The sequence below is a fragment of the Micromys minutus genome, assembly GCF_963924665.1.
Source record: "Micromys minutus genome assembly, chromosome: 29".
Lineage (NCBI taxonomy): Eukaryota > Metazoa > Chordata > Mammalia > Rodentia > Muridae > Micromys > Micromys minutus.
This window is the reverse complement of record NC_137964.1, coordinates 34,204,060-34,231,875: the sequence shown is the minus strand read 5'-3', so window position 1 is coordinate 34,231,875 and position 27,816 is coordinate 34,204,060. Positions and strand designations below refer to the sequence as shown.

The 27,816-nt window shown below is 50.7% G+C and overlaps 1 protein-coding gene across 2 annotated transcripts in view; it reads right to left on the bottom strand.

The window, feature by feature from the left end:
- MYO18B (myosin XVIIIB) overlaps positions 1-27,816 on the bottom strand; it is a 199,813-nt gene that overhangs the window by 87,106 nt on the left and 84,891 nt on the right. Inside the window, exons 26-33 of one of the 2 annotated variants that reach the window (XM_080940828.1) lie at positions 26,444-26,563; positions 25,597-25,705; positions 19,538-19,662; positions 15,816-15,970; positions 12,694-12,817; positions 11,649-11,849; positions 8,244-8,354; positions 4,933-5,037 (exon numbers count right to left, since the gene is read on the bottom strand). In XM_080940828.1, the coding sequence (XP_080796954.1) occupies positions 4,933-5,037; positions 8,244-8,354; positions 11,649-11,849; positions 12,694-12,817; positions 15,816-15,970; positions 19,538-19,662; positions 25,597-25,705; positions 26,444-26,563 (1,050 nt within the window). The remainder of the gene's footprint in view (positions 1-4,932; positions 5,038-8,243; positions 8,355-11,648; positions 11,850-12,693; positions 12,818-15,815; positions 15,971-19,537; positions 19,663-25,596; positions 25,706-26,443; positions 26,564-27,816) is intronic. The other variant, XM_080940829.1, reaches the window with a different exon arrangement.

The following is a 27,816-nucleotide window of genomic DNA, read 5'->3' as shown; positions in this document are numbered from 1 at the left end:
CCTACATGAACTCAGTTAGTGTCCCCTAAAGACACCAGCAAGCTCCTTTGTTCTAGGAACATCCAAGGGCCAGAGTCAAAGAGCACGGGGCCACCTGAAAGATGGGACACTGAAGAGAATGAGGGTGTCTCTTCCTGAGGTGGCAATTCTCAACCTGTGGGTCATGATCCCTCTGGGGTCAAAGACCCTTGAACAGGTCGTCTGAGACTATCAGAAAAGAGAGATCTACATTACAATGCACAACAGTAGCAAACTTATAGTTATAAAGTAGCAATGAAAATATTTCTTCGGTTGGGGGGATCACCACATGAGAAACTGTACTATCAAAGGGTCGCAGTATCGGGGAGGTGACAGCCACTGGCTCTTGGACTGGCTTTTGCACGTTGTGGGTCTCTGTTTGCCTGCTAAGACGTCCAAGAGTATTCTAGAAGGAACACAGATTAAGAACAAGGTGACTCGTGCTTTAAACTTCAACACAGCATTTGCTGGCAGCAGGGACCGGAGCCATGGCTGCTACCTGAATGAACTGGAGCTTCCCATCTGTGAGAAGAGGGTTTTGATAAATCCCCTTCTCTGTGTTGAGATAAGAGAAGGATCCGGCGTGATAAGGGGTGCCAGAGCACCGCGTGTCAAGTGCTTTACAAACACAGAAGATTACAGCGAGAGCCTGGTGACCCGGCATGTGCACACATAGATTTCATGTCACGATTTCTCCACGGCCAGCTCGGGATTGTTTGAAAAACGAGTTGGCTCTCAGAATACAGCCTTCTCCTCCCTTGGATGGATTACTGTGGTAAATTTAAAACACTGGTCGACGGTATAAATACACACAGCCAGAGGGACGGAGAGCAGGAGCTGAGCTGCAGCCTGGGCACCCCGCCACCCTCTGCCATGCTGTGACAGTTCCTTAAAATACACATCGTTATTACTGTTATTGCCTTTCTGAACGTTAGCCTAGCTTACATTTATGGAGGGCGTCCTAGGCATTGATTCTAAATACGCTGAGGGGGTGAGGATTACATTTAATCCCCACAGTGAACATATGATCTTCATCGAACAGGTGAGGGGACTGAGGTCGAGAGGGGCGTGATTTGCCCAAGAATACATAGAGTTGGGGAACAAACTCAGCTAGTGTGGCAAGAAAGTGGCAACTTTAGCATGTCATCAGGGTGGTGTGTTTACTGCCACTACCACCATCACCACCATCACCATCACCACCACCACCATCACCTCCACCATCATCACCACTACCACCATCATCACCACCACCAATTCCATCATCACCATCACCACCACCATCATCTCCACCACAATCACCTCCACCACCACCACCACCATCACTTCCACCACCACCACCATTACCACCACCATCACCATCACCATCATCACCATTACCACCACCTTCACCACCACCACCACCACCATCACCACCACCACCATCACCACCACCACCATCACCACCACCACCACTATCACCTCCACCACCATCACCTCCACCACCATCACCTTCACCACCACCACCACCATCATCACCATCACCTCCACCACCACCATCACCATCATCACCATTACCACCACCTTCACCACCACCACCACCACCATCATCACCATCACCTCCACCACCACCATCACCATCATAACCATTACCACCACCTTCACCACCACCACCATCACCTCCATCACCACTATCACCTCCACCACTATCACCTCCATCACCACCATCATCACCACCACCACCATCACCTCCACCACCACCACCACCATCACCTCCATCACCACCACCATCACCATCACCATTATCACCATTACCACCACCTTCACCACCACCATCACTACATTATTACCTTCACCACCACCACCATCACCACCATCACCACCACCACCACCACCACCACCATCACTACATTATTACCTTCATTACCACCATCATTACCCTCATCATCACCATCACCTCCACCACAACCACCATCATCACCATCACCACCACTATCACCAACACCACCACCACCACCCCTATCATCACCACTACCACCTATCACCAACACCACCACCATCATCACCACCATCACCATATTCCACTGAATAGAAATTTTGCTTGCACCTATATCTGTGCAGCTTGCATGTGCCTGGTGCCCGTAAGGGCCAGGAGAGTCTTCAAATTCTTTGGAACTGAAGTTACAGGTGGTTGTGCTTTAAAATGTGGTCGCTGGGAATTGAACCTGGGTCTCTGCAAGGGCAGCCAGTGCTCTGAATCACAGAGCTGTCTCTCCAGCCCGTTTTCATTTTTACATGAAGTGGTACTGAAACACAGAGGAGACAGCACTAGAAATGGGGGTTACCTGCTAGGAGCTAGGGGCACTGGGAGGGTGCCTCAGAGAGCAGGTGTGTAAGAGAGCAGGCTGGCTGGCACGTGAATTGCCATGTGATTGGCCCAGTGGACAGAAAACCTCAGGGCTCTCAGAACACAGGGGCACTGAACATGGCCGGTGGGTGATCTGCCTGGGCCACAGTGCTGCCAAGTGTATATGGAGAACCTGAGGGTCTCTAACCACTGCCCCGCAGCCCCTAATGGGACTATGTCTGGAAGTTCAGATTCTCCTGTTCTACAGTCGGATTTTTCTGTGATGTGTGGAGATTCTGTGCCTCTCCCTTCAGTCTGTCTGCTTTCCCTCAGACTACAGTCCATAAGAAACAAGCTGACGCCAGCTGCATGCAGACTTGCTGCCATAGCCCCTTGAAACGTTGACATCGCCATCCTCATCCAGCCTGCTGCTATCAGAATCCACAAGGGAAACCTCAGCCCAAGCTCTCCTCTCCATCTTGATCATCACAGGGAGAAGGAGGAGGGAGGGGAGAAAAGGGAGGAGGGTGAAGAAGGGTGGAAGGAGGGTGGAGGGGAGAAGAGAGGGGAGGGTAGAGGAAGGGGAGAAGAGGAAGGAGAAAGGAGGGTGGAAGGAGAACAAGGGAGGGGAAGAGAGAAGAGAGTGGAAGAGAGGGAGGGTAGAGAAGAGAAGAACCAACTGCCTGTTCCTCTTTGAAACAGTTAAGAGTTTTTCCTTTGTTCAGAGAGGCAAAATTGTTCTCATTCCCAAATGGTAAGATCTTGAACATAGAAAGGCCTAAAATAATTGACACGCAAAATGTTATGAAACAATGAACTTGGCAACACTAAGATGGGGAGGCTTCTCACAGGACACCTAAGATGACTGAATAAAAATCAAAACATGAAACACCAGGCATCAAGCTGTGCAATCCAAGAGTTTCCCGGAAATAAAGTTAATTAAGATGCTCATGACGCGCATGTTTAGGAGACAGGCATTGTGGGTAAGAGAGACAGGGTAGGGGCTGAGGTTAATTGCAGAGTTTTAACATGAAGCTGACAGGTATCTCCAGTTTAACTTGCAAATCAGCCGTTCGAATAAATCATGCTTCCTCATGGAAGCCTTTTCTTTCTTTTGATTTTTAAAAAGTATTTATTGTTACTTTGTGCATATGGGTGCTTTGTCTACATGTAACACCGTGTATCATGCACACAGCCTTGCACCCACAGAGGCCAGAAGGGGCTTTGCATACCCTGGGAATGAAGTTACAAACAGGTGTGAGCCACTGGGGACAGAGTTTGGGTCCTCTGCAGAAGTAGCAGACCCTGACTTCCTTTGATACGTAATTGCTGGTGATCCCAGTAATGTTCTGGAAATCCCTCAACTGAAAGTCCTTCCCAAGGTGACTGGCACCCGCGTGTTAAGTGACTAAAGCTATGTAGGACACTGCAGTTTATCGGGAGCTAGACAGCGAGGCCAGACTGTGCAGGAACAGAGAGGAGTATGAGGCCAGTAGAATGGGGCTCTGCGCACACCCACAGCATGAGGGACGGTGGGGGAGAAAAAGGAACACGTCTACTTCATACCATACACCTACATGAGACGGATTAAAACCTAATTGTATGCACACACAAGAAAGAGTTTAGAGCTTTTAAGGCATATGGTCAAATAAGAACTGAAATTAAGGAAGGCAACTTTCGAGTAGGAAAGCCTAAGCCATAAATGCGGTCTGCTCAGCTGTATTAGAAACGCCGTTAGAAACACTTTAGTAGCTGAAGGGCTTTACTAACAAGGGTGTGGGTAACCCACGGGCAGGGCTATAGAAACGTAGATGATCAGACACTGGCCAGCGTTTTTTACACAGATCACAAACGATTTCCCAGAAGATACAGAAGCCAGTCGTCATGACAGGATGAGTCACAGAGACGAGACAGCACAGCTTTCTCAGAGACAAGGGACCCACGGCGCCAGCTCTGGGAAATTACAGTACGCACCATGTGGCAGCTTGCAGTGGGCGGGTGGTGTGCTCAGCACCCCATGCTCTGTCCCCACCACAAGAGGCATTGTTTTCAAAACCCCCCACCACCACCACCAAGACAGACTGAGGTCCCCAGAACAGGGCAGGGACAGGCCTGAGAGTCTCTGCTAATCTACAAGCTTGGGGCCGTTAACAAGCTTGCCCACAGACAGACAGACAGGAGAGGTAGAAGACACCCCTGCCTAGCTCCCAGTCTGGCTCTCAGTCCTGAAATAATCTTGTCCCTACAAGGTCATCTGTGGGCATGGTGGCCATCATATTCAGCCCCTCAGTGCAAGCATGTTCACAGCTGACTGTCAAGAGCCATATTGCTTCACCAGCCCATCCTGACTGAGGCTGCTCTGTTAACTTCCTTTGTTCGTTTAAGAACACAGCCGGCCACCAGCTCCGGAGAGTTTCAGAGTCAGTGGGAAGGGTGGGTGGCACAGCAGGCACTTTAGGGACACAGGGAGAGGTCAGCTTGAAGGCCTGTCCTCAGCCCTTCCTGAAGATGTCTCCCTGTGGCTGGCTTTCCCGTGCACCCGGCTATCTCGTGGGACCCTCAGATGCCCCCACACACTGTGCACCCCTTACCTGGTCACACAGGGTTCCGATCAAGCCTTCCAGGTCATGTTTCTCATGCAGAGCAACCTGTTTCTCTTCATACTCCTGCTCCAACTGCATCTCCAGCTGACGGAGCTGTGGACACACGAGACAGGCGTGAGCACCCCTGAATGGCTCTGAGCTACAGAGCCCCTGCCAGGGCCCTGGGAGGAGGGGACATGCAGCTGGTGGCTGTACTCTAATGCTGCCTAGTGACTTGGAGGGGTAGGTCTGTGAAACAGCCTAGGAATCTAAAAGTTTGGAACCTGGGCAAAAAAGGGGGGAATGAGATGGTCAGATTGGGGGACTCCTTTGGCACACACTGTGAAGTTTGCAGTCATGGCCACCGCTTGAATATTTTTTGGGTCTTAGCATGTTGATAGTGGTGTGTGTGTGTGTGTGTGTGTGTGTGTGTGTGTGTGTGTGTGTGTATGTGTGGTGTGTGTGTTTGTGTGTATGTGGTGTGTGTGTTTGTGTGTATGTTTGTGTGTGTGTGTCTGTGTGGTGTTTGTGTGTGTCTATGTGGTGTTTGTGTGTGTGTGTGCATGTGTGTTTGTGTGTATGTTTATGTGTGTGCATGTGTGGTGTGTGTGTGTGTGCCTGTGTGGTGTTTGTGTGTGCATGTGTGTGTCTATGTGGTGTTTGTGTGTGTGTGCATGTGTGTGGTGTGTTTGTTTGTGTGTATGTTTTTTATGTGTGTGTGGGTGTGTGCATGTGTGGTGTGTATATGTGGTGTGTGTGTGTATGTGTGTGTGCATGCGCAGGTACATGTTGACTGGTGTGTGCATATGTGGAGGCCAGAATTCGATACCTGGTGTCTTCTTTTATTGTCTCTTCTTTATAGTTTGAAACACCATCTCCCAGCAAATCTTGGACCCACCCATCAACCAGACTGAGCCCTTTGAGCTCCCAGAATCCTCCTGCATCTGTCTGCCAGACCCAGTGTCACAAAGACTTCATTCACACCAAGCTTCTTACAATAGAGAGGGAATTTGAACCCAGGTCTTTGCACCTGCATGTGTGTGTGTGTGTGTGTGTGTGTGTGTGTGTGAGACCCACTGAACTATCTTCTCTCCCCCAGCCCTCTGACTCCTTAAGGCTGGGCTGGGTACCACATGGTCTATAAAGAGACACATCCACTTTGCCAGCCAAGGGACACATGGTGTTACATGGATGTACAGATTGGTGGAACAGACTATGAGTTTTCTCTACTCCCAGTGGGAAGAAATTTAGAAGGGCCCTTTGGGAAGGTTAGGACCAAAGGAGGTTTTAGGGGGGTCACCCCACAATAGGATTAGTGCCCTTATAGAGAAAGACAACAGAAATCCACCTTTCTCCTCCTCTTTCTCTTCCGTTTGGTAAGGACACATTAAGAGGAACCATCTACAAGGTGGCTTTTACCAGAACCCCCCAGCCAGCACTGAAGCATGCAGTCCTGAGGTCACAGACCAATGACAGTGAATACTCTCATGGGCACCCTGGGCTACAGTGTTTTTCTGAGTGGTAGCGCTTTACCTAATTTGCAGCTCACTCTGATTTCTCACTGTTACCCAACACACCGGGCGCCCCACTGGTGGTACAGCCCAGCAGAAGCTGTCCCACTGGTGGTACAGCCCGACCCCTCCACCCTCCTGGAACACAGTCTGCAGCTCATGTCAAGCAACCAGCAACTGGACACTCCTGAGAGGAGTCAGTGTCCTTTTCGCTAACACCAAATGCCCACAGCATCACCTCGGGTCACTAACTGTCTCCTGTGGGAGCCACCGTCAGCATCTGTCAAAGGAGAGAAAAGCTCCCACACTCAGCCTTTACAGAGCTGCCCAGCAAACGCTGAGTTCAACCCCAGGACCCACACGGAGAAATAAGAGAACAGATCTCATGTTGCCCTGTGACCTCCACATACATGTCACACAGCATGTAGGCACACACACACCAATCGATAAATAATGTAAGTATAAAAGACCCGTAAGAAATATAGTTGCCATGCTCTTGTCTGCTTCTGAGAGATGAAAGTTACTTAGAAAAAATGGCCCCAAATCATAAAACATCTGTGTCAAGCACATCTTGGGAGAGGGTGAAGAATATTTCCCTGTGGTTCACACGGGTGACGAGAGAGGGGGAGGGGAAGGGGAGGGAGAAGGAGGAGGGAAGAGGGAAGGAGGAGGGAAGGGGGAAGGAGGAGGGAAGGGGGAAGGAGGAGGGAAGAGGGAAGGGAAGGGGGAAGGGGAGGGGAGGGGAGGGGGAAGAGGAGGGGAGGGGAGGGAAATAAGGAGGAAAGGGGAGAGAGGGAGGAGGGAAGGAGGAGGGAAAGGGGAGGAAAGAGGAGGGAAGGAGGAAGGGGGAGGGAAGGGGGAGGGAAGGAGAGAAAAGGGTGGGAAGGGGGAAGGGGAGGGGAGGGAAGGAAGGAGGAAAGGGGAGGGAAGAGGAGGGAAGGATGAAGGAAGGGGGAGGGAAGGAGAGAAAGGGGTGGGAAGGGGGAAGGAAGACAGAACTAAGGAAGGAGGAAGGAGAGGAGAGGGGATGGGGGAGGGGAGGGGAAGAGAGGGAAGGAAGGAGGAAAAGGGAGGGAGGGAGAGAAAGGAGTCGGAAGGGGGATGGAGAGGGGAGAGCGGAAAAGAAGGAGGAGAAAAGGGGAAGGAAGGAGGAGAAAAGGGGGAGGAAAGGGTAAAGAAGGAAGAAGCGGGAGGGGGAAAGGAGACAGGAAGGGGAGGGAAGAGGTGCTCAAACTCCAGGAACTATGGCACCACTGAAGAGATTCACCCATCTCTCATCAAACTGAGAGCTTATGGGCCATGGCAGCAGAAAACGTCCAGTCACAGGACACCATAGTAGGAGAGGGCGCTGATGACAGACCACAGACAAGTAAAGGCTGATGGAGAGTGAGGAGGGTAGTGTGGGCTGGAACTTCACAGCCACCTTCAGGTGTCCCGTGTGTGCTGTCAGAGGCAGGTTGGTGAAGGAGATAGCAGACAGACTAGGACGGAAGTGAGCCTGGGTCTCAGGTGCAGAATGCTGAGGAACGTCAGTCAGCAAAGCATGTGGGTCAAATGCAAGGACCCAGCCAGGCCCTCAAGCTTCCTACCCACAGCATCTCTACCCACAGCCTGTCATGTGGCAAAGAGTGTGCTTGGCATTCTAGAAGCTTCTGGGATTGCACCTAAGAAGTTTGAGCCCCAGACTCTTGAAATCCCCCAGGGAACAAAGGTCTCTGTTGGTCATAGAATGAGCATGCCTCTGGGTCCCGGGTCTCAGCATTCTCCCCAGTGGGACCATGGGGTGCATTGTGGCCACAGCTCACACACCCGCTTCTGGCAGGACTGACGCACATCCTCCAGCTCTTCCTCCTGGTCCTCACGGTCCTTCTGATGCATCTGCTTCATCCTCTCAATCTCCAACTCAAACCGCTGGCGAAGCTGAGGGCAGCAAACAAGGATGGTGCATGAAGTTTCACGACCAAGCTCTCAGCCCTATGGCACAGCACTGTGCCCAGCCCCCCACAGCCCCAGCCCTCCACGCCACGCCCACGGCCCCAGTCCTCCACGCCACAGCCCTCCCATCGCACCCAGGTCTCCAGCCCCATGCTTACATCCCCAGCCCTCCACACCATCCTTGACTTTCCTCTCTAAGGAATGCCTCAGAGTATAGTCACATTCTTCCTACCCTAAAAAGTTAAAGTTAGCAGTCATGTCCCCAACACTACTTCTGCCCTTCCTATGGTTACGATCCTTCACACATTCGTCACACCCTCCCACTGGGTTTAGGCGAAACCTCAGAATCCCTTTCAATTCCCTCCAAGCAACCTAGAGCTCAGAAGTTTACAGCCGTTGTCTCTAATGTGGAGACAGAGTAAAGGAACAGAAGAACAGATCTGGGCCCCTAAAGTGTTATGAACATGAAGACAGTAATGGAGGATGTGCGCTGAGCCCCTGGCTTATCCTGGCTAAATTAGCCTCACCAAGATTGCAGCTTTTACACAGTGGCAGAGGTTATTGGAGGGTGATCCCAGATGAGGGGCTTGTCTGAGGAAATATAATATTTCTTTTTCATTTTTCCTCAGCCTCTTGGGCACTTCTGACACCCGCAATACCATTTATGTCAAGCTTATATGAGTTAACATAAAATTCACAGGAAAAAGTGCCTTATTGAGATCAATAAATATCTGCCTGGCCTCTGTGAGGATTTGTGCCGTGCAGGGCTTGGGTGCAGTATCCACTCAGCCTCCCTTCCGGGTTAAGCTCGGGTTGGGAAAGCTAGGAAGCTGTGTCATCTCCTTCTGCCTGTGGCTGCCAATGGATCTGGGAGGAACCTTCAAGAAATGATAACGGGGTTTTCGAAAATGCCTGCTGGCTTGTCTGTGCTCACAGACACAACCTGGAGCTGCCTCTCAACGCTCTGCCAATCTCGGCATTCCCTCCGGAGCAAACAGTGCCATTGTCATCGATTAGACCTGGGGCTGGGGGATGGGCAAGGCTCCTGTCAGAGAAATGAACACTCTAGAAACCCCAGGGCTTGCCTGCAATCCTATGGATAATGAGCTCTCTTGGGAGACCATCTGGGGTGCCTCTCTCTGGGTATCACATGAGCCCGTGGCCTCTGGGCCATTGCAGAATCAGTCTAGCTCACCTGGAACATTCTTGTTTAGCCAATTCTGACTGAGCCTTCAGTTTTCACTTTCTCTAGTGAGTCCTCCCGACCTCCCTCAGCCCTTCCCAAGACTAGATCAACACACCCAAGGTACACTTGATTCCAGCGGGACTCTGAGCTTTGGGGAGGTGGAAAGGACCAGAACCCGTCTGTGCTCAATAAAACAACTGGCTAAGGAACACTCCATGGTGACTCATGAGCTTCCGAGACCCTCCAGACACCGACCCTTCTCTTCCCACAACTGCACCTTCCACCCAGGAGGCTCCATCCGGGTGATGCTGGCACTCTGGCTTCGAGGGGACGCACAGAGTACGTGTGCTGACAGCAGCCTCTCATGTCACCTGGTGTGTGTTCCCACCATGGGCAGGTTTGAAACAGAATTGCCAGTCACAAAAATCCTCCAAGAGAAGTTCCTTCAGAGTTAAGAACTGAAGCCTGCCTCCTCTCAAAAAACTGGGTGGCTTTCATACGAGGACAGGAAATCACAGCTGCCTCCACCCTTACATCCCTCTGAGAACCAGGAATGCTAGCCTGACATTAAGTGTGTGAGAGTGTGGGTCTGTGAATCACTGTTCACATTTCTCCTTAGTGAGTGTGGTGGTTCAAATATGCTTGGCCCCTGGGAAGTGGCTTTACTTCCCAGTAGTAGAAAGAGTGGCCTTACTGCAGAGGGTATATCACCAGTGTAGGTGGGACTCTGAGGTCTCATATATATGCTTAAGTCTGACCAGTGGGATTGGAAGCCTCCTCCTGGCTGCCTATGGGATAGTCAGTCTCCTTTGGCTGCATGCGGATCAAAATGTAGAACTCTCAGCTCCTTTAGCACCATGCCTGCCTGGACATTGTCATGTTCCCACCTTGATGATAATGGACTGAACCTCTGAAACTGTAAGCCAGTCCCAATTAAACGTTGTCCTTATAAGAGTTGCCTTGGTCATGGTTTCTCCTCACAGCAATGAAACCCTAATTAAGGCAGAGTCTATTTCTGAATGGTGGGTTTTCTTTGCAAGGGCAGGATGCCTCTTTAGCCTACACTGGCTTCAAGTTTTCTATGTAACCCAGGCTTGGAACTCATGGTGATTCTTCTGTCTCAGCCTCTAAGAGTTGCGGGGATGGCGGGTGTTACAGCCACCTCGACAACTCTTGGCACCCACTTAATTTGTGCTTTACTGGCTCACATTGCTGTGGTTAGACTTTTTCTGTTGCTGTTTCTGTCTCATAACTTCTTCAAACACTGTGGTTCAGCATGGACCTGGGTGCCAGCTGCTTCCCTGAGGACACTGGGAGACGGGTTTTCCATCCCTGCCTAATCCCTCGGTTACTGTGCATCCCCTAAACCCTACGTCCCTAACTCCCCCTCCCAGATTCTGTGCCTGAAGTAAACACCTGAGCTTCATAGTCTAAGGACTTCAGTTCAAATCCTCACCCACCCTCCTTTATCTCTCTGTCTCTCTCTATGTATCTATCTATGTATCTATGTATCTATCTATGTATCTATGTATCTATCTATGTATCTATGTATCTATCTATGTATCTATCTATCTATCTATCTATCGATCGATCTATCTATCTATCTATCTATCTATCTATCATCTATCTATCTATCGATCTATCGATCTATCTATCTATCTAAAGATCAGGATCATATCCATGGAGGGAACAATCTTCCCCATGTCCTGTATGAGGTTCCACAGGAAAAGATCAGGGAGACTGAAGGGCAGAGTCTCATACACAGACAGCGATCCGTAACGTTAGATACTTGGTCAGTTGTTACAGTTGTTACGTGTTGAACACCAACAGTGCACTTGGTGTCATTCTTGGCTACAAGACGCACTGAGAAGGAAGAGTGATCAAACAGCCAACCAACAAACCAACCCCCTGCCGTCACAGAACTGGTGTTGGGGAGAGGCACTGGGCAGTGTACCATTGCACCTGGTGTGGCCAGTATGAGCAACTGCAAAGAGATGACTGGTGTGGGACTCCTGCAAGCACCTGGTTCCCCATGTGTGTTTTCATGCCATCCCTCTGTGTGAAAAGCTTGCCCAGGGCAAGGTGTCTCCCACCTGCTCCAGCTGCTTGATGGTATTTTCCTGCTGGCTGTGGATCTTCTCTTGCTCAAGGGCTTTGGACTCCAACTCCCAGACCTTCTCTTTCAGGCTGGCCACACCTCGATCCCCCAGGGAGGCACAGTTCAACAGCTCCTGTTTCTGGCCCTGCAGCCTTTCCACCTCCTGCTTCAACTGTGAGGTTTCCTGCTCCTTTTGCTACAAAGAGAGGGCACAGGAATGAAGTCACATGACCGTGGTCCTCTCCCAGGAGGGCTCCAACTTCTGCATATAGGCCTAGGTGTCCCCATGTAACACAGGCTAACTTCAACTCCAGAATCTTCCTGACTCAGTTTCCCCAGTGCTGAAAGGACAAGCTAACGTTACCACCCGGGCCCCCACTTTGCCTTCCTCCGCTCTTGCCCCACCCCCATTTCCCCCAACATGGCTGTGCTTTGAGAAGGCTCAAAGGGAGCTCAGCAGATGGAGGGACAGGGATGTTCCTGAAGTCGTGCCTCAGTGCATGTAAAGGAAGTGAAAAGAAGAAACAAGGTATCATGGCAACCTTCAGCTGGGGCCAGGCTGAGGGATCAGGGAGGCAGAGAGCACAGAGGGAAGTTGGACCCTGGGCCAAGTCTGCAGGCTCTCTCTTGAAGAGGAGAGGATAAACGGCAGGATAAAGAGTTCACAGGTCACCCTGAGGGTTCATGAGGAGCCACCCAAGGACATGGAGCAGCTGATGTCACAAGTGCCCTCTATAGCAAAGGCTGCTTTGGGCAGGCTGTGGATCCTGATAAGAATATAACTTGCTCTGTTTTATTTTCTGCTAAGCCTCTGGGAACTCCCAGGTAGCACTTGGGATCCTGTACCTATGGCCAGAGCACACGCTATAGAAAATTATTTGTCTGTCAGCCTTTGTGGGTGTCATGAGGACATGTTGGGAACAGCACTGGCAGCTGCACGGTCACAGCACCCACCGAGGGCTCTGTTCCTCTGTCCACTGCGGCAGATGCATGCTGGAATTTCTAGAGAATTCAGAGAGCCATGAGTCTCCATTTCTTACCTCCAGCTGCTGCTGAAGCTGACCCAGCTCCCAGCGAACTCCACTGTTCTCCCGACTCACTTTCTCCCTGAGGCTCTTCTCAAACATAGATTCCCCCAGTGCCTGGGCCAGCTGCAAGTCAAACCTACGCAAAGCAGAATGCATGCATCAGGGAACCACCGTAGGGGAAACTGAGGCAGGGTTAACTGTGGGTAGAGTTTAAAACACGAGACAAGAAGGAGTAATGAATGAGCTTTTCTTGTGTGAGGTTGTTGGGGTGGGGGAACCAGAAACATCATGGAAGGAGTCTCAGGTTTCTAAAGGACTTTCATCCAAATATTAGAAACCAGATCAAACATTAAACAAAAATTAAAAGAGTATTTAAATGTAGAGAAAATTAAATAATATGTGTTTATAATGAAGAATATGAAATAGGAAAAAGAAGTGGTAGAGAAACAGGAGAAAGAGAAAGGGAGTGAGAGAGAGGGAGAAGGAGAGAGGGAGGGAGAGAAGAGAGAGGTAGGAGAGAGAAGGAGAGAGAGGGGAGAAGAAAGAGAGATAGAAGAAAGAGTAGAAGAGAGAAGAGAGGAAAAGAGAAAAGAGAGAGGAGAGATAGAGACAGAGAGAGACAAGAAGGAGAGAGGGAGAAGAGAAAGAGATAGAGTTAGAGATAGAGGAGAGAGAAGGAAAGGGGGAGAGAGGAGAGGAGAGGGATAGAAGGAGAGAGAGGAGAGGGAGATGAAAGAGAGAGGGAGAGGAGAGGAAGAGAGAGGGAGAGGAGAGGGAAAGATGGAAGGACAGAAAAAGAGAGTGCTAATCCATTGTATTGGAGGCGCCTTCCCTCTCCAGGCCGGGGTTTTGAATGTGTCTATGACCAGCATGCGGGCGCCCATGATGGCAGCCAGGCATTCACAGGTGCCTGCTGCTCAGGTAGCCCTGTGGCATCAGCAAACAGGAAGGAGCCTATAGGTCATCAGAAACCGAGGAAGGAGCTCCTGCCCCTCCACAAAGCTGACCACCAGGGGGCTGCCTTCCTGGCCATTCAACCTCTGCAGATTTGCAGCTCATCAGGGTGAGCATCCTTCCCCGAGAACTTGGCCAGGCTTCAGTGAGGGGTGGCTGAGTCGCACACCATAGGCCCCTCAGTTCCAGCAATCCTGGTATGGCACCTGGCACGTGGACATTATTGACAATGATTCTCGACATAAGATCATTATCATATCGGCAGTCTTCCATAGCCCCAGGCTCCCAAGAGGGCCAATCATAGCTCTCCTTAGAAAGCCCTCCTACTGGAACAGCCCAGAAGCATTCTGATTGGCTGTTGGTGACATCATTTCAGAAGTTCTGTCTGCTGCCCCTGAATCTTGAGCGATGGTAATGATGAGACAGTTCTCACAACCTGGGCCTTGGGCTGGGGTCTCTGCACTCTCTACATCAACAGAGCCAGTGAGTGATAGGCACCCACAGAAGCAGAAGAGTCAGCTCAGGAGGCACGTGGATGAAACAGGTTCAGAGCTCATGTGCCTGAACAAGCCTACGGCGGCCAGGGAGTGGAGTGTGGTGTTTGAATATTTTTGGCCCGTGGGAAGTGGCACTATTCGGAGGTGTGGCCTTGTTGGAGGAAGTGCATTACTGTGGGGATGGGCTTTGAAGTTCCACCCAGTGTGGAAGAGTCAGTTTCTCCTGGCTGCAGCCAGAGGAAGATGTAGAACTCTCAGCAACTTTAGCACCATGCCTGCCTGGATGCTGCCATGTTCCCACCTTGATGATAATGGAACTCTAACCTAAACCTCTGAACCTGTAAGCAAACCCCAAGTAAATGTTGTCCTTTATAAGAGTTGCCTTGGTCATGGTGGCTCTTGACAGCAATGAAACTCTGAGACAGAAGCATTGGTTGAGCCCCAAATTCCACAGTGGCAGAAGTCATCTTGAACCCAGCTTCCCTAACCTCACAGCCAATCTACCTGTCCATGCCCTGGGGCAGGTGAGGTACGACAGCCACACCAGGAAATGGCAAATGTTCTGGAGGAGTTCTTGTCTTAAAACACAACACCCGATGCCAAAGAGGCTTTCACAGACCCCCAACTTGTGGACCACACGTTCGCACACACCCCTTCACTCCACCTGGCACAGGCCTGCCCAGAACCCAATCTCCAAAGGGGCAGGGACAGTGGGGTGACACACGGTTCTCCCCAAGAACTCTGTCAGCTCTCGGAAGGAAGCTTTGTGACCCATGCATGGGGTATCTATGGCAACGAAGCTCCAACATTAGATGGGAGCATTCTGGACCACTTGATAGAGAAGCCAGGATGGGGGTGGGGAATTCTCATAGTGTGGAACAATCAGTGGTGGGGGTAGCCATGCCTAGGTTCGGGAAGACCCTGGAGAGACACACAGAAGCGTCACTGGCTTCTAGAACATTCTATATCACTAGAGCTGTTCAGGCAACATGTCCATTGAACAAACACTTTAGTTGTCCCACGGCTCCCTTCAAACTACTCGTCCACCTGGATGCTCCATGTGTGATGTCAGGAATTTAACATTAAAACCTATGTCTAAGCCAGAGCTGACGGGTGGAGAGCAGGACTCCACAGACAGGTGAGTTCGGGGACACAGGAAGGCAAGTATGGGAGATGAACTCCTTTACAGGGCACACCATGCAAGACCTGGGGGAGAGGGACTCTCTATGAGGCAAGAACCACAGCCCTAGTGCCTCTCTGTCAGGGAGCTGCCACCCTTCAGAGGAACAGAATTCCCAGACAAGGACTGAGGGAGCTGGCAACTAGGAGAAACCTGAGAGCTGTCAGTGTGTTTATGGCCTAGCTATGGCTGTGGCCTGTCAGAGACTCTCTAGAGATGGACGGAAGTCTAGGATACCTCTAGAATGCCAGTCATCCCGCGGTCAGAGAGATGCTATCACTGGACAAGGTCACACAGCAAGTGGCTGGCATGGAGTGAGGTCATTTTTTCCTGTGTAAGAGCAAGGGCTTGCCCATGTGCCCAGGTGGGTGTGGAAGTGGACTAGAATGAAGGGCCCATGAAAAGAGGCTGACCCTCATTTTGGGGGGAGTGTGAGGCCTCAGTGCACCCCTACGCCATGCAGCCCACCCTGGTGGTGCAGTTGAGTGTGGGACAGGACTCACTTCTTCTGCCTCTTCTCCAGCTCGTGGTTCCTGCTCTGCTGGTTCTCCAGCAGCACCCTCGTGTCCTCCAGGTCCCAGGTGAGGTGGTGACATTTCCTCTTCATTTGGTAAGCCATCTTCTTGGCCTCGTCATAAGCACTCTGCAGTTCCCCAAGCTACGAGAAGACGACAGTAAGAGGTTTGCTGGCGTCCCTGTTTCCAAGGGATGCTGGGAGAACACCTCAGAGTGGCTCCTCAGCTTCAGGAAGCTGCTTCCCTGAGCCCCAGTTTGCTAGGAGGTAAGTATGGTGAGGCCATCAGCTTCTTGATAATCTCTCTGCCTAGCCTTACCAGCCTCCTGCCCTATACCCTTAATTCAGTTTGCCTTGTCCTGTCTCAACTTGACACTCTGACTGGCATTGACAGATGGATCTATCACCTGAGGAGACTTGTGGAGATTACAGAGTCACAAAGAGGACACTGCCAGCCACCAGGGAAATCCCCACAAAAGTAAGTACTGAGTAGTCCAAGGTGTGGGCTGACACCTACAGCTCACTCAGGGCTGTGAACAAACAGGAGCAAAACCCCCTGTGTCTTCTTCAGACCCTCCCCAACACACACACAGACAGACAGACAGACAGACACACACACACACACACACACACACACGCCCCAGTTGAGAGAGTGGGGCGAAGGACACATGCTTTGAAGAAGTGGCCTCATTAGAGGCCAGCTTTAAATAATCAAAGCTGAGTTAATGAGGCCTGTAATTCTAAATTCAGTATTTGAAGGCAAATGGGATGTTTTCTTACGTTCTGCGGCTCGGGAAAGGGTTGCGGGTTTATGACTTTTTAATGTAGTGTGAATATCCCCCTTCCTTAGGGAAAGAGGCACAACTTGTAATTCGTCATTACAGACCCATGGTTGCTGTCCGCTTTGTCTGTCTCTGTGTGGACTGTGTCCATTTTGGAAGCAACTGTTAAAAGCTCCACCAACATCATCCTTGGTGTGGGGGATGGGGGTTAAACCACACCTCTCTTCCACTATTTATAGGGTCCCCTGCTACCTCCCCCCCCCCCGTAGAATATCACAGTCTGTTTTCCTCCCATGTTGAAAACATAGTAGAAGAATACAAACCCCCACCCCACCCCCACTCCCATCCTATGGCTCCCCCAGTGAATGGGAGACACCAAGAAATAGAGAGATGTATGCCCTGTGGGGTGAAGGGCTGAGGGCTTCCCACCTCAGTCTGTGTTAGCCAGGGCTTTCTGGAGAGTGGTGCTTGAGGTCTGAAGCTGGGCTGGCACTGTGAAGGCGGAGGAGGAGGAAATGCCCTCTGGGCTGCTGCAGAATAGGGAAAGGCTCAGGGCTGAGAAAGTGCTGAACGTTTGAGGACAAGATGCGATGGGCTCCTGAGGCTCAGCTTGCCCAGATTCATCTCACTGACAACTTAAAAGCGATTATCATTTTACCCTCTGAGGCAGAGGTGGTCTCATGTGACTCAGCTTTGTCTTCAACTTGCCAAGCAGCCAAAGCTGACCTCAAATCCCCGAACCTGCCGTTTCTACCTCCCAGGTCTGCGGACAGCAGGCATGAGCTCCTACGCCTGGCTTGCATGGTAATTTGAAACTGACCATGGGAGTGTTGAGGTACACTGTGGGAGTCGGTGTCATTTGCCTTGACCCTGAGGGTAAGGTACCAGCCACAGAGGAAGGGGACCAGTGAGGAAAGATGGCGGAAGACAAATCAAGAGGCCAGATGGTCACACAAACATCCTGACCAGAGAGTTGACGTTGTTAACAAAGAGCTTTGCCCTTAGGGAAGAAGGGGAAGATGGGCCTAATGGTATAGGTTTGTCACCCCAGCTGGCTGAAGAGGGAAGATCGCAAGTTCAAGGCCACCCTGGACAATGTAGCAAAAATGCTCTCTCAAAAACAGTGAGATAGAAGCTGGTGATATGCAGCTTCCTGGCAGAGTGCTTGTCTCCCACACACAAGTGAAGTCTGTGTTCAGTCTGCAGCACTGGCACAAAGATGGCGGGTGCTCCCGGAGCTTAGGTAGGCAGATGATACGGAACCAGGGCGGTAAAGGTAGGGAGCCATATAATGGCTGTCTTTCTCCGGCTGAGAGCAGTCATTAGGCTTTGAAAGGAGAGATGTGTGAATAGCCAGACAGACCTGAGAGATGGACCTTGGGCTTAGACTCTCAAAGAGAAGCAGCCAGCGAGAGGGTTAGCAGGGAACACCAGTCTAGACTGTGGTAGAGAAGCCTGAAGCCATGGATGAAGGAGGAACATTACCTAAGAAACCCAATCCAGGCCCCTCTCAAGTGTATTTCTGACACGGGACCTTTGTCATGCCCCATTACCAAAGGATGCCAGTAACCCAATGCAGTCAGGAAAATTAGAATTGGTTCAATTTCAGTGCAATGAAACCTAGCCCAACACACACACACACACACACACACACACACACACACACACACACGTGCACATGAGCACAAACACACTTTTCCATAAGAGGAGGGAAAGAACATTCCCAAGCACAAGGCTTTTGGAGCCAGAACAGAGGAGGCATAAGGGTCAATCAAGATGTAGAACACGCCCAAAATGTCCACCTTGACATCACCATGTGCAATGGTAGAACAATCTGGAAGGGATGTGGGGTGCCCTAACCTACAGTACAACTTATAGAGGCTGTGGCTCTGGCTTACAGAAGGCAGGTGGGGCTGGTTTGAATGAGAACTGTCCCTATAGGGATAGTTGAATGCTTAGTCACCAGGAAGTGGGAGGGCTTAAAGGCTTAGAAGGATTAGGAGGTGTGGTCATGTCAGAGGAAGTATTAAAGGGTGTGGTCTGGGAGGACGCAAAAGCCAGAGCCAGTTCCAGTTTATCTATTGTCATCTCTGCCCGTGGGTCAGAATGCAGCTCTTGGCGCTGATCCACCACCATGTTCCCAGGCCTGATGACAATGGACTAAGCCTCTGAAACTGTAAGACGCCCCTTAAATGTCTGCTGTAAGAGTTGCCTCGGTCACGGTGTCTATTCACAGTCATAGAACACTAGGACTGTTGTACTGGCTGGTTTTGTGTCAACTGTTATCACAGAGAAAGGAGGTTCAGTTGAGGAAATGCCTCCATTAGATCCAGCTGTAAGGCATTTTCTCAACCAGTGATCAAGCAGGGAGGGCCCAGCCCATTGTGGGTGGTGCCATCCCGGGCTGGTAGACCTGGGTTCTATAAGAAAGCAGGCTGAGCAAGCCAGGGGAAGCAAGCCAGTAAGTGACATCCCTCCGTGTCCTCTGCATCAGCTCCTGCTTCCTGACCTGCTTGAGTTCCAGTTCTGACTTCCTTTGGTGATGAACAGCAATGTGGAAGTGTTAGCTGAATAAACCCTTTCCTCCCCAACTTGCTTCTTGGTCTTGATGTTCGTGCAGGAATAGAAACCCTGACTAGGACAACTGTAGTGTCGGAATGTGCTGTGATGACTTTACAGGTCAGAACCTAAGGACCAGATCCTAGTTATTTCTGCCAGAGCCAGACCTCTGACATAGGTCTGGACACAAGGCAGTTGGGCCACCACCCTTCCCTCAGAACACTCTCCCCATATTCCACAGGGACAGCGTTTGTTTCAACAGTAGAGATCCTCCTTCCCCAGGACCAGAGGACATAGTGACCTCCCACAATGGAGGGAAGAAGACAGCAGTTCCCCAGGAGTCTGCGATCCTGACCCTTCACCCTCTCACCTTCTGCTCCAGCTCTGCCCGGGCCTTCATCTCTGAGTCCAACCTCTCCTCGCACTGCTGAAGGCGCTTGCGTAGGAAGTCATTCTCCATCTGAGCACAGTCCAAACGCATCTGCCACTCGTCTGCTGCATGACAGGGTCGACGGGTGGTGAGTGAGGCAGCAGATGTGGGCTTTGCCTCATTCTGCTTGTCACTTCAAGGTGACATTCCAAAAGACTCCTAGGCTTTGGTCTTGAATTCAGGGTAAGAAACTATGCTGAAGACCAAGATGAGACAAAGACCAGGCTCCCTCCAGGCAGTCTGCCCGGAATACATCCAGCCATCTGAAGGACTGGCCTCACTGTTGTGAAGTCATATCCCTTAAACCCTGAAAGAGCACCCAGCTGTTTCTTTTTCCAAAGATATTTCACAATCTATAAGACAGGGAGTTCTCTAGTCATTGGCAAATGCCCAACATCATCTAGAAGCTGTTCACATAGTCGGGAATGCATGATCTTCAGCTGCTGATGGACCCTCCAGAATCGTGGCGTACAGAGAGTGATGCTCCTGGCATGGGCTGGGTGGCTGATTTTGATCATTGATTTTGGGTTGAGTTACTTGATAAATGGATAGTGATCACTCAAGAGAACCTGGCCACAAGTGCCCTGAGAGATGTGATGTATGCTAAATCCTTTGATTTAGTTTTAAAAGTCATGTGATAATTGAACTGAAACTAGCTGAATGAGGGGTCACAGTGTCTTATCTTTGATCAGCAAAGAAGACAATAATATTTCTTAAGTTAATGGATCTGGGAAAACATCCATAAGAAGTACTCAGTCCATTGCTTTATCATTTATGTGCCTTTCTATCTATATCTATCTATTATCCTTCTACCTGTCTGTCCATCTGTCTGTCCATTCACCTGTCTGCTCATCCACCCACCCATACATACATCCACCCATCCATTCATACATACATACATACACTCATCATCTGTCCATCCATCCACCCATCCTTGGGACATTCATTCAATGCACTGCTTCTTACAAGTACAATGAATAATTGCATTAATAACAAGTCATTTATACTCAGCTTTTAGTATAATTTGATGGGAATAAGAAACATTTCAGAGAGAGAGCTACAAATTAGTTTTCTCCTGGAAAAATCCATGAGAATTTAGAAAAGGGCTTGTATCCATAAGGACTCTCCTAGGACACACTATGACACCAAGCATCTGGTAAAAGGAAACTAGCCTTTGATAGATAGATAAATAGATAGATAGATAGATAGATAGATAGATAGATAGATGGATAGATGATAGATAAGATAGGTGAAGAAATAGATGTTGGGTGGGTGATAAGATGGAAAGTAATGAATGTATCATTGATGAGTAATAATGGATATTAGTGTAGATAGGTCAGTGAGTACATAGATAATGGACAAATGGATGGATGGACATGATGGGTGGATGGATGGATAGATAGATGGATAGATGAGTATATGTGTGGATTATGTGTGTATGTATGTATGTATGTATGTATGTATGTATGTGTATATGTTATGTATGTGGGGGGTGGGTGGATAGGTGGGTGGTTGGGTGGGTGGGTGGGTGGATGGGTGGATAAATGGATGGATGGGTGGGTGGATGGATGGATGGGTGGATGGGTGGGTGGATGGATGGGTAGGTGGTTGGATGGATGGGTGGATGGATGGATGGGTGGGTGGGTGGGTAGATGGATGGGTGGGTGGTTGTGTGGGTGGGTGAGTGGTGGGTGGGTAAATGGATGGATTGGTGGATGGGTGGATGGATGGGTTGGTGGGTGGATGGGTGGGTGAATGGGTGGGTGGTGGGTGGGTGGATGAATGAATGGGTGGATGAATGGGTGAGTGGGTGGGTGAATGGGAGGGTGAGTGGGTGGATGGGTGGGTGGGTAGGTGGATGGATGGATGAGTGGGTGGATGGATGGGTGGATGGATGGGTGGGTGGATGAGTGAGTAGGTGGGTGGGTGGATGGATGGATGGATGGATGGATGGGTGGGTGGGTGGATGGGTGGGTGGGTGGGTGGATGGGTGGGTGAATGGGTGTGTAGGTGGGCAGATGGATGAATAGATGGGTGGGTGGGTGGATGGATGAGTTGGTGGGTGGATGGATGGATGGATGGGTGGGTGGGTGATGGGTGGGAGGGTGGATGGGTAGGTGGGTGGATGGGTGGTTTGGTGGATGGATGAGTGGGTGGGTGGATAAATGGATGGATGGATGGGTGGGTGGATGGGTGGGTGGGTGGGTGGATGGATGGATGGGTGGGTGGGTGGATTGATGGATGGATGGGTGGATGGGTCGGTGGATGGTGGAGTGGGTGGTTGGGTGGGTGGGTGGGTCGGTGGATGGATGGATTAGTGGGTGGGTGGATGGGTGAGTAGGTGTGTGGGTGGATGGATGGATGGATGAGTGGATGGATGGGTGGGTGGGTGGATGGATGGGTTGGTGGGTGGATGGATGGATTGATGGATGAATGAATGGATGGATGGATCGGTGGGTGGGTGGATAAATGGATGGATGGTTGGATGGGTGGGTGGATGAATGGGAGGGTGGTTGGGTGGGTCGGTGTGTGGATGTTGGTTGGGTGGTTGGGTGAATGGGTGGGTGAATAGGTGGATGGTTCGGTGGGTGGGAGGATAAATGGATGGATGGGTGGATGGATGGATTAGTGGGTAGATGGATTGGTGGGTGGGTGGATGGGTGTGTAGGTGGGCGGGTGGATGAATGGATGGGTGGTGGGTGGATGGATGTATGGGTGGGTGGATGGATCGGTTGGTGGGTGGATGGATGGATGGATGGGTGGTTGGGTGATGGGTGGGTGGGTGGATGGTTGGGTGGGTGGATGGGTGGGTGGATGGATGTTTGGGTGGATGGATTAGAAGGTAGATGGATGGGTGGGTGGGTGGATGGGTGTGTAGGTGGGCGGGTGGATGAATGGATGGGTTGGTGGGTGGATGGATGGATGGGTGGGTGGGTGGATTGATGGATGGATGGGTGGATGGGTGGGTGGATGGTGGAGTGGGTGGTTGGGTGGGTGGGTGGGTCGGTGGATGGATGGATTAGTGGGTGGGTGGATGGGTGAGTAGGTGTGTGGGTGGATAAATGGGTGGGTGGATGGGTGGGTGGGTGGGTGGATGTGTGGGTGGGTGGGTGAATGGATGGGTTGGTGGGTGGATGGGTGAGTAAGTGGGTGGGTGGATGAATGGGTGGGTGGATGGATGGGTGGGCGGATGTATGAATGGGTGGGCAGGTGGGTGGATGGATGGGTGGGTGGTGGGTGTGTTGATGGATGGGTGGGTGGATGGATGGATTCATGGATGGATGAGTGGATGGATGGATGGGTGGGTGGATGAATGTGTAGTTGGGTGTATGGGTGGATAGGTGGGTGGGTGGATGGATGGGTTGGTGGGTGGATGGATGGATAGATGGGTTGGTGGATGGATGTTTGGGTGGATGGATTAGTGGGTAGATGGATGGGTGGATGGGTGGATGGGTGTGTAGGTGGGCGGGTGGATGAATGGATGGGTGGTTGGGTGATGGGTGGGTGGGTGGATGGTTGGGTGGGTGGATTGATGTTTGGGTGGATGTATGAATGGGTGGGCAGGTGGGTTGATGGATGGGTGGGTGGTTGGGTGGGTGGGTGGTGGGTGTGTGGATGGATGGGTGGATGGGTGGGTGGATGGATGTTGGGTGGATGTATGGGTGAGTAGGTGGGTGGGTGGATGGATGGATGGGTGGATGGATGGATGGGTTGGTGGCTGGATGGGTGAGTAGGTGGGTGGGTGGATAGATGGATGGGTGGGTGGGTGAGTTGTTGGATGGGTGGATGGATTGATGGATGGATGGGTGGGCTGGTGAGTGGATGGATGGGTGGATTTATGGATGGATGGATGGATCGGTGGGTGGGTGGGTTGATTATGTATGTATATATGTATAGGGGGGTGGATGAATGGGTGCATGAGTAAGAAAGTGAGTAACGCAATGGGCAAGTGAATGAGTGACCAATCTGTCCAACAATGTCCTGATGTATCTATTCACCTGTTTCCTGGCTTCCTGCAATCTATCTCCACATGTATAGCCAGTTTCCTGAGAACAAACCTCAACTAAACTTTTTCTCTAGCCCTCCATGTCCAGCCTGGTGCTGGATGTGCATTGCAGAAGACTTACTAAAGGAGTTAGGCAGTCGTGAAGACCGCCATGTTTTTATGATGCACAGAGGCCGGCAAGCAAGCACAACAGTGGTGAATGAACATGGTTCTTGTTGTTGCTGTTGTTGTTGTTGTTGTTGTTTTCGGCTCCTTCAGCTTTGCTGTATTTTAGAGGTTTCACTTGAAGAGTATGTGTAACTGATAATGAGAAACAGGTTCTCTGAGGCCTGGCTTCCTGAACTGTACACCTGCAGCTAAGCACCCGCTTCATGTGATGACTGATGTGCCTTCGAGGTAAGTGTGTCTCTCACCTCATCCGCACCCTGATGGCTGCAAAACAAACATGCCCGGGGAGCCTCTCGGATGGGTGGAGCACGCTGGGATGCCTCTGTGGAGGCTGTGCTACCGCACACAAGCTGACTCTGTAGCAACAGCTGGCCCTGTGAGCACTTTGTCTTGTTGGGTCTCTCGTATCAGAAACCTTCAACTGCCCTGTGGTCCCTTCCAAGGGAAACTCAGACGAAACCAGGGCGCAGTGCATGCGTTGTAGTAGTCGGATGGTGAAATGGCTCATCAGGTCAAGGAGCTTGAAAAGGCTCCGAACATGACAACTTGAGTTCACTCCTGAGACCCACATGGAGAACCGATTCCCACAGCATATTTGTCATATTTTCACACACATGCACATGCAGCTAAATGTAGGTAACATTTTCTAAGAGCCTAGTGAAGGTCCACTGCACTTGGTGTCTTCTCCACAGAACCTAAATTTCTGTTCCTTGGATGGTCCTGATGTTGTAAGGGCATCCTGAAGATGCCAGACTCTCGTATCTGGGAGCTTTGTCAACAGCCTCCATCCAGCTGGAGAGGATCCATGGCTGGGTGAGAACTGGACAAAGATGTCAGCATTCCTATCCAACCATGAAAGCCAAGTCCCCAGGTAGTGGCACGGCCAGGGCACACCAGGAGCATCCGATGTCGCCTGCCTCCCACCGGGCAGTTACTCTGAGAGTCAGACTCAACTTGGTTGTGTGTGAGAGAGCACGTAGAGCCCCATTCTTCATGGTGAAGAAGTAGCGAGTGGCTATGTATTAGACTACTTCATATTGCCCAGTTCTGCATATTCACCGTCTGGGACCATCTACACCCGAATGTGAGGAATCTGGGGCTCAGTGACATCTTTCAATAGCATGGTATGATTCAAATACAGAGGAGAAATCAACAACAACAAAAGCTGGGCTCCATCCAGGAGCCATCGTCATCAAAATGGTCTGTATTTAAGATACAGAAATAGTGTGCAACACATAGATACTGACCCTTCATCACTTGTGTGTGTGTGTGTGTTCGTGTGCACATGCACGCACACGTGTGCACATCCCCGAATGGGGGTACCTGTGCATGTGTGCATATGTGAAGGCCGGAGATCAACCTTGGATCTTGTCTTGCATTCCATCAGTGTGTGTGTGTGTGTGTGTGTGTGTGTGTGTTTGAAACACGGTCTCTCACTCCCCTTGGGACTCATAAACTTGGCAAGGTGAGTGACCACCTAGACCTATCAAGCCGCTTGTTTCTGCCTCCCCAGAGCTGAGATCACAAGCCTGGACCATCACTTCGAGCTTCTATCAAGTACTAGGGATCATTCCCGAAGCGGGCTCAGCAAGCACTATACCAAATGGCACACATTTCCAGCCCCTCCTGGCTTTTGACTGTGACTCTGCCTTTTGCAGTGATCAGTTTTCTCAGTAGATTTGGTCAGGCAGCGCTGTACCCGTTGGCCATGGCAGACACGGTGTGAGTGGGACCTACATGCTCCATGCATACCCGTGAATAAATACACAGAAGGGGAAGGTGTTCCACGTGGTGGCATCCAACCTGGGAGCCTCTGGCTGCTCACCTCCCCCCGTGGGCTTCTCCTCCAGGTTGGCAAGCTGGATCCTCTGCTGGGCCTCCTCCAGCTGCTTCTGTACTTCCCCCAACGCTTCTTGCACTTGCTGATACTTAGCCTGGAAGAAACGCTCAGTGTTGGCTGAAGTTTGGAAAGGACAGAATCCATACCCCAAACCCAGGTTCACGTATCGGGAAATTTGTCCTCTGCCTGGCACTGTAAACGATCTGGCCCAGCAGAGGTCTTCAGGTTGCTGGGCCCTGGAAGGAATTGCAGTGGTTCCTGTGGGACCCCTGCTTCAGTAATTACGTATAAAAGCAGGGAGCCTGACCTCCTTCCCACTTCCTGTTCAGTGCAGTGATCTTTCCTGCCTGCCATGATGCCTGATTACTTGGGCTTTTACCAAAGGCTGGGCCAGTGGGGCAGCCCAAGACCTTCAGTCTCCAGAACCACGAGCTAGCAAACCTCTTTGCTTTATAAAAGAAGCCACCTGAGATACTTTGTTGCAGTAATGAAAGGGGACTAAACTGGCCAAGAATGACAGTTTCACAGGGTTTGGCCACTTGTTACACATTCAGGATACAAGCATGATATGTCCCCTGCACTTTTCCTATTCAAGGGTCATTCCAAGGTCACTGATCTGCTACTTATATCATGCCTCATTGCTAAGGTCACTGCCCACAGCACCTCCCAGCTCTTATTTTGGGAACACTGACTAGGCTGTCCCTAGGGCCCAGGGTATAGAAGTCAGTTAACTTGTGTGTCTCTCTCACTTGGGCTGACAGGTCCCAGAGGAACAGCAGTAACCAGGATCCACCACTTCCAACCACCCCACTACGTGACCCTGAGCTCTCACCTTGAGCTCCTGAACCTCTCGGAGGGCCTGAAGTCGCTCTGCCCTCTCGTTCTCCAGTGCCTGGCAGGCCACGTCACCCTTGAAGCGTTCGTCAGCAAGCTCTGAGGTCAAGTCTGTGATCTGAGGATGAGAAACCAAGACCACTGAACCTTTTCTCTACATGCTGCACACAGTAGGACCATCCTAGGACAAACCACTTCCGGGGGTTCGGGGGATGGATGATCCGGCTTCATAAAGGCTGAAAGTTCATCCTTCAGGATGTAGCTGTTCCTGGTGTGGAGGAACTCTCTTGCTAGCACACAGTGTGTTCTTCGATTATTGGTTTTCTCCACTTTTAAAGGCAGGGAGGGAAGTAGTAGAACGGTTGTGGGAGATAAGTGAGATGAGCCTGGCACATAGTAGGTGCTCACGTTACTTTCTCTGATTATCCATTTTCAAATGGCAGGGAGGGAACCTGTGGTGTATTAACACTTAGCATCCGCCTTTCTTCCTTGTCGTCACCACCTAAGAATGTTGTAGCATCAGTGGCCTGTGGTAGAGGTTTCCTCATTTTCAATAAGCGACAACTGATGTTTCTCCATCAATATACTTCAGAAGTATTGATTTGTGGTTCCCTTTATTATGTTATAACACTTCATAAAATGGTCACCATGCTGGACTGTGGAATTGTGGGTAACCTGAATCTGTTCCCTGGACATGGTCACTAATATTTGGCTCTGGAACAAATGACCTGTGTTGTTGGGGAAAGAGTCGTGCTCTAGAAACTGAGGCCACTGCATTCTCTACAGGCTTTCTTTTCAGATCCAGCCATGACCCAGATGGAAACTTGAGAAACGGAGAGAGAGAGGGAGAGATGGGGAGTCCAAGAAAGCAAACGGCAAAGCCGAGATTTGAACTCACATCTGCTGCAACTAAATTGGGAGCTCTCTGGGGCTCTGTGTGGGTGGCCTCTGAGAGGGGCCTATGGGCAAGTTAGGTTTGCTGGTGGCTATGCAAAAGCCTGATGGGGTTGGGCCAGTGACCAGTACAATCCAGTCACATCCAGGGCCAAGATCCTAACCATCTCCCACCCTGGGAATCAGCCTCGATTCCAGCAAGGACACAAGTATCCTCGCTTAGAAGTGTAGTATGACATTTAATTTGTGCTAATTCGTCTGAGCATGGGGAGCACAGAATTAATTTAATTCATTAATTTTTAGTTTCTTGGAACCACAGAGTTCTTTGAGCTGCAGGGTACTCTCTCATGGTCAAATCTATGCAAACCTTTCCCTTCCCCCTCTCCCACCCTCTCCCCCTTTCTCCCTTCATCCCTCGCCCCTTTCCTCCCCATCCGTCTCCTCCCCTCTCCTTCACAGAGGAGTGAGTTCCACACT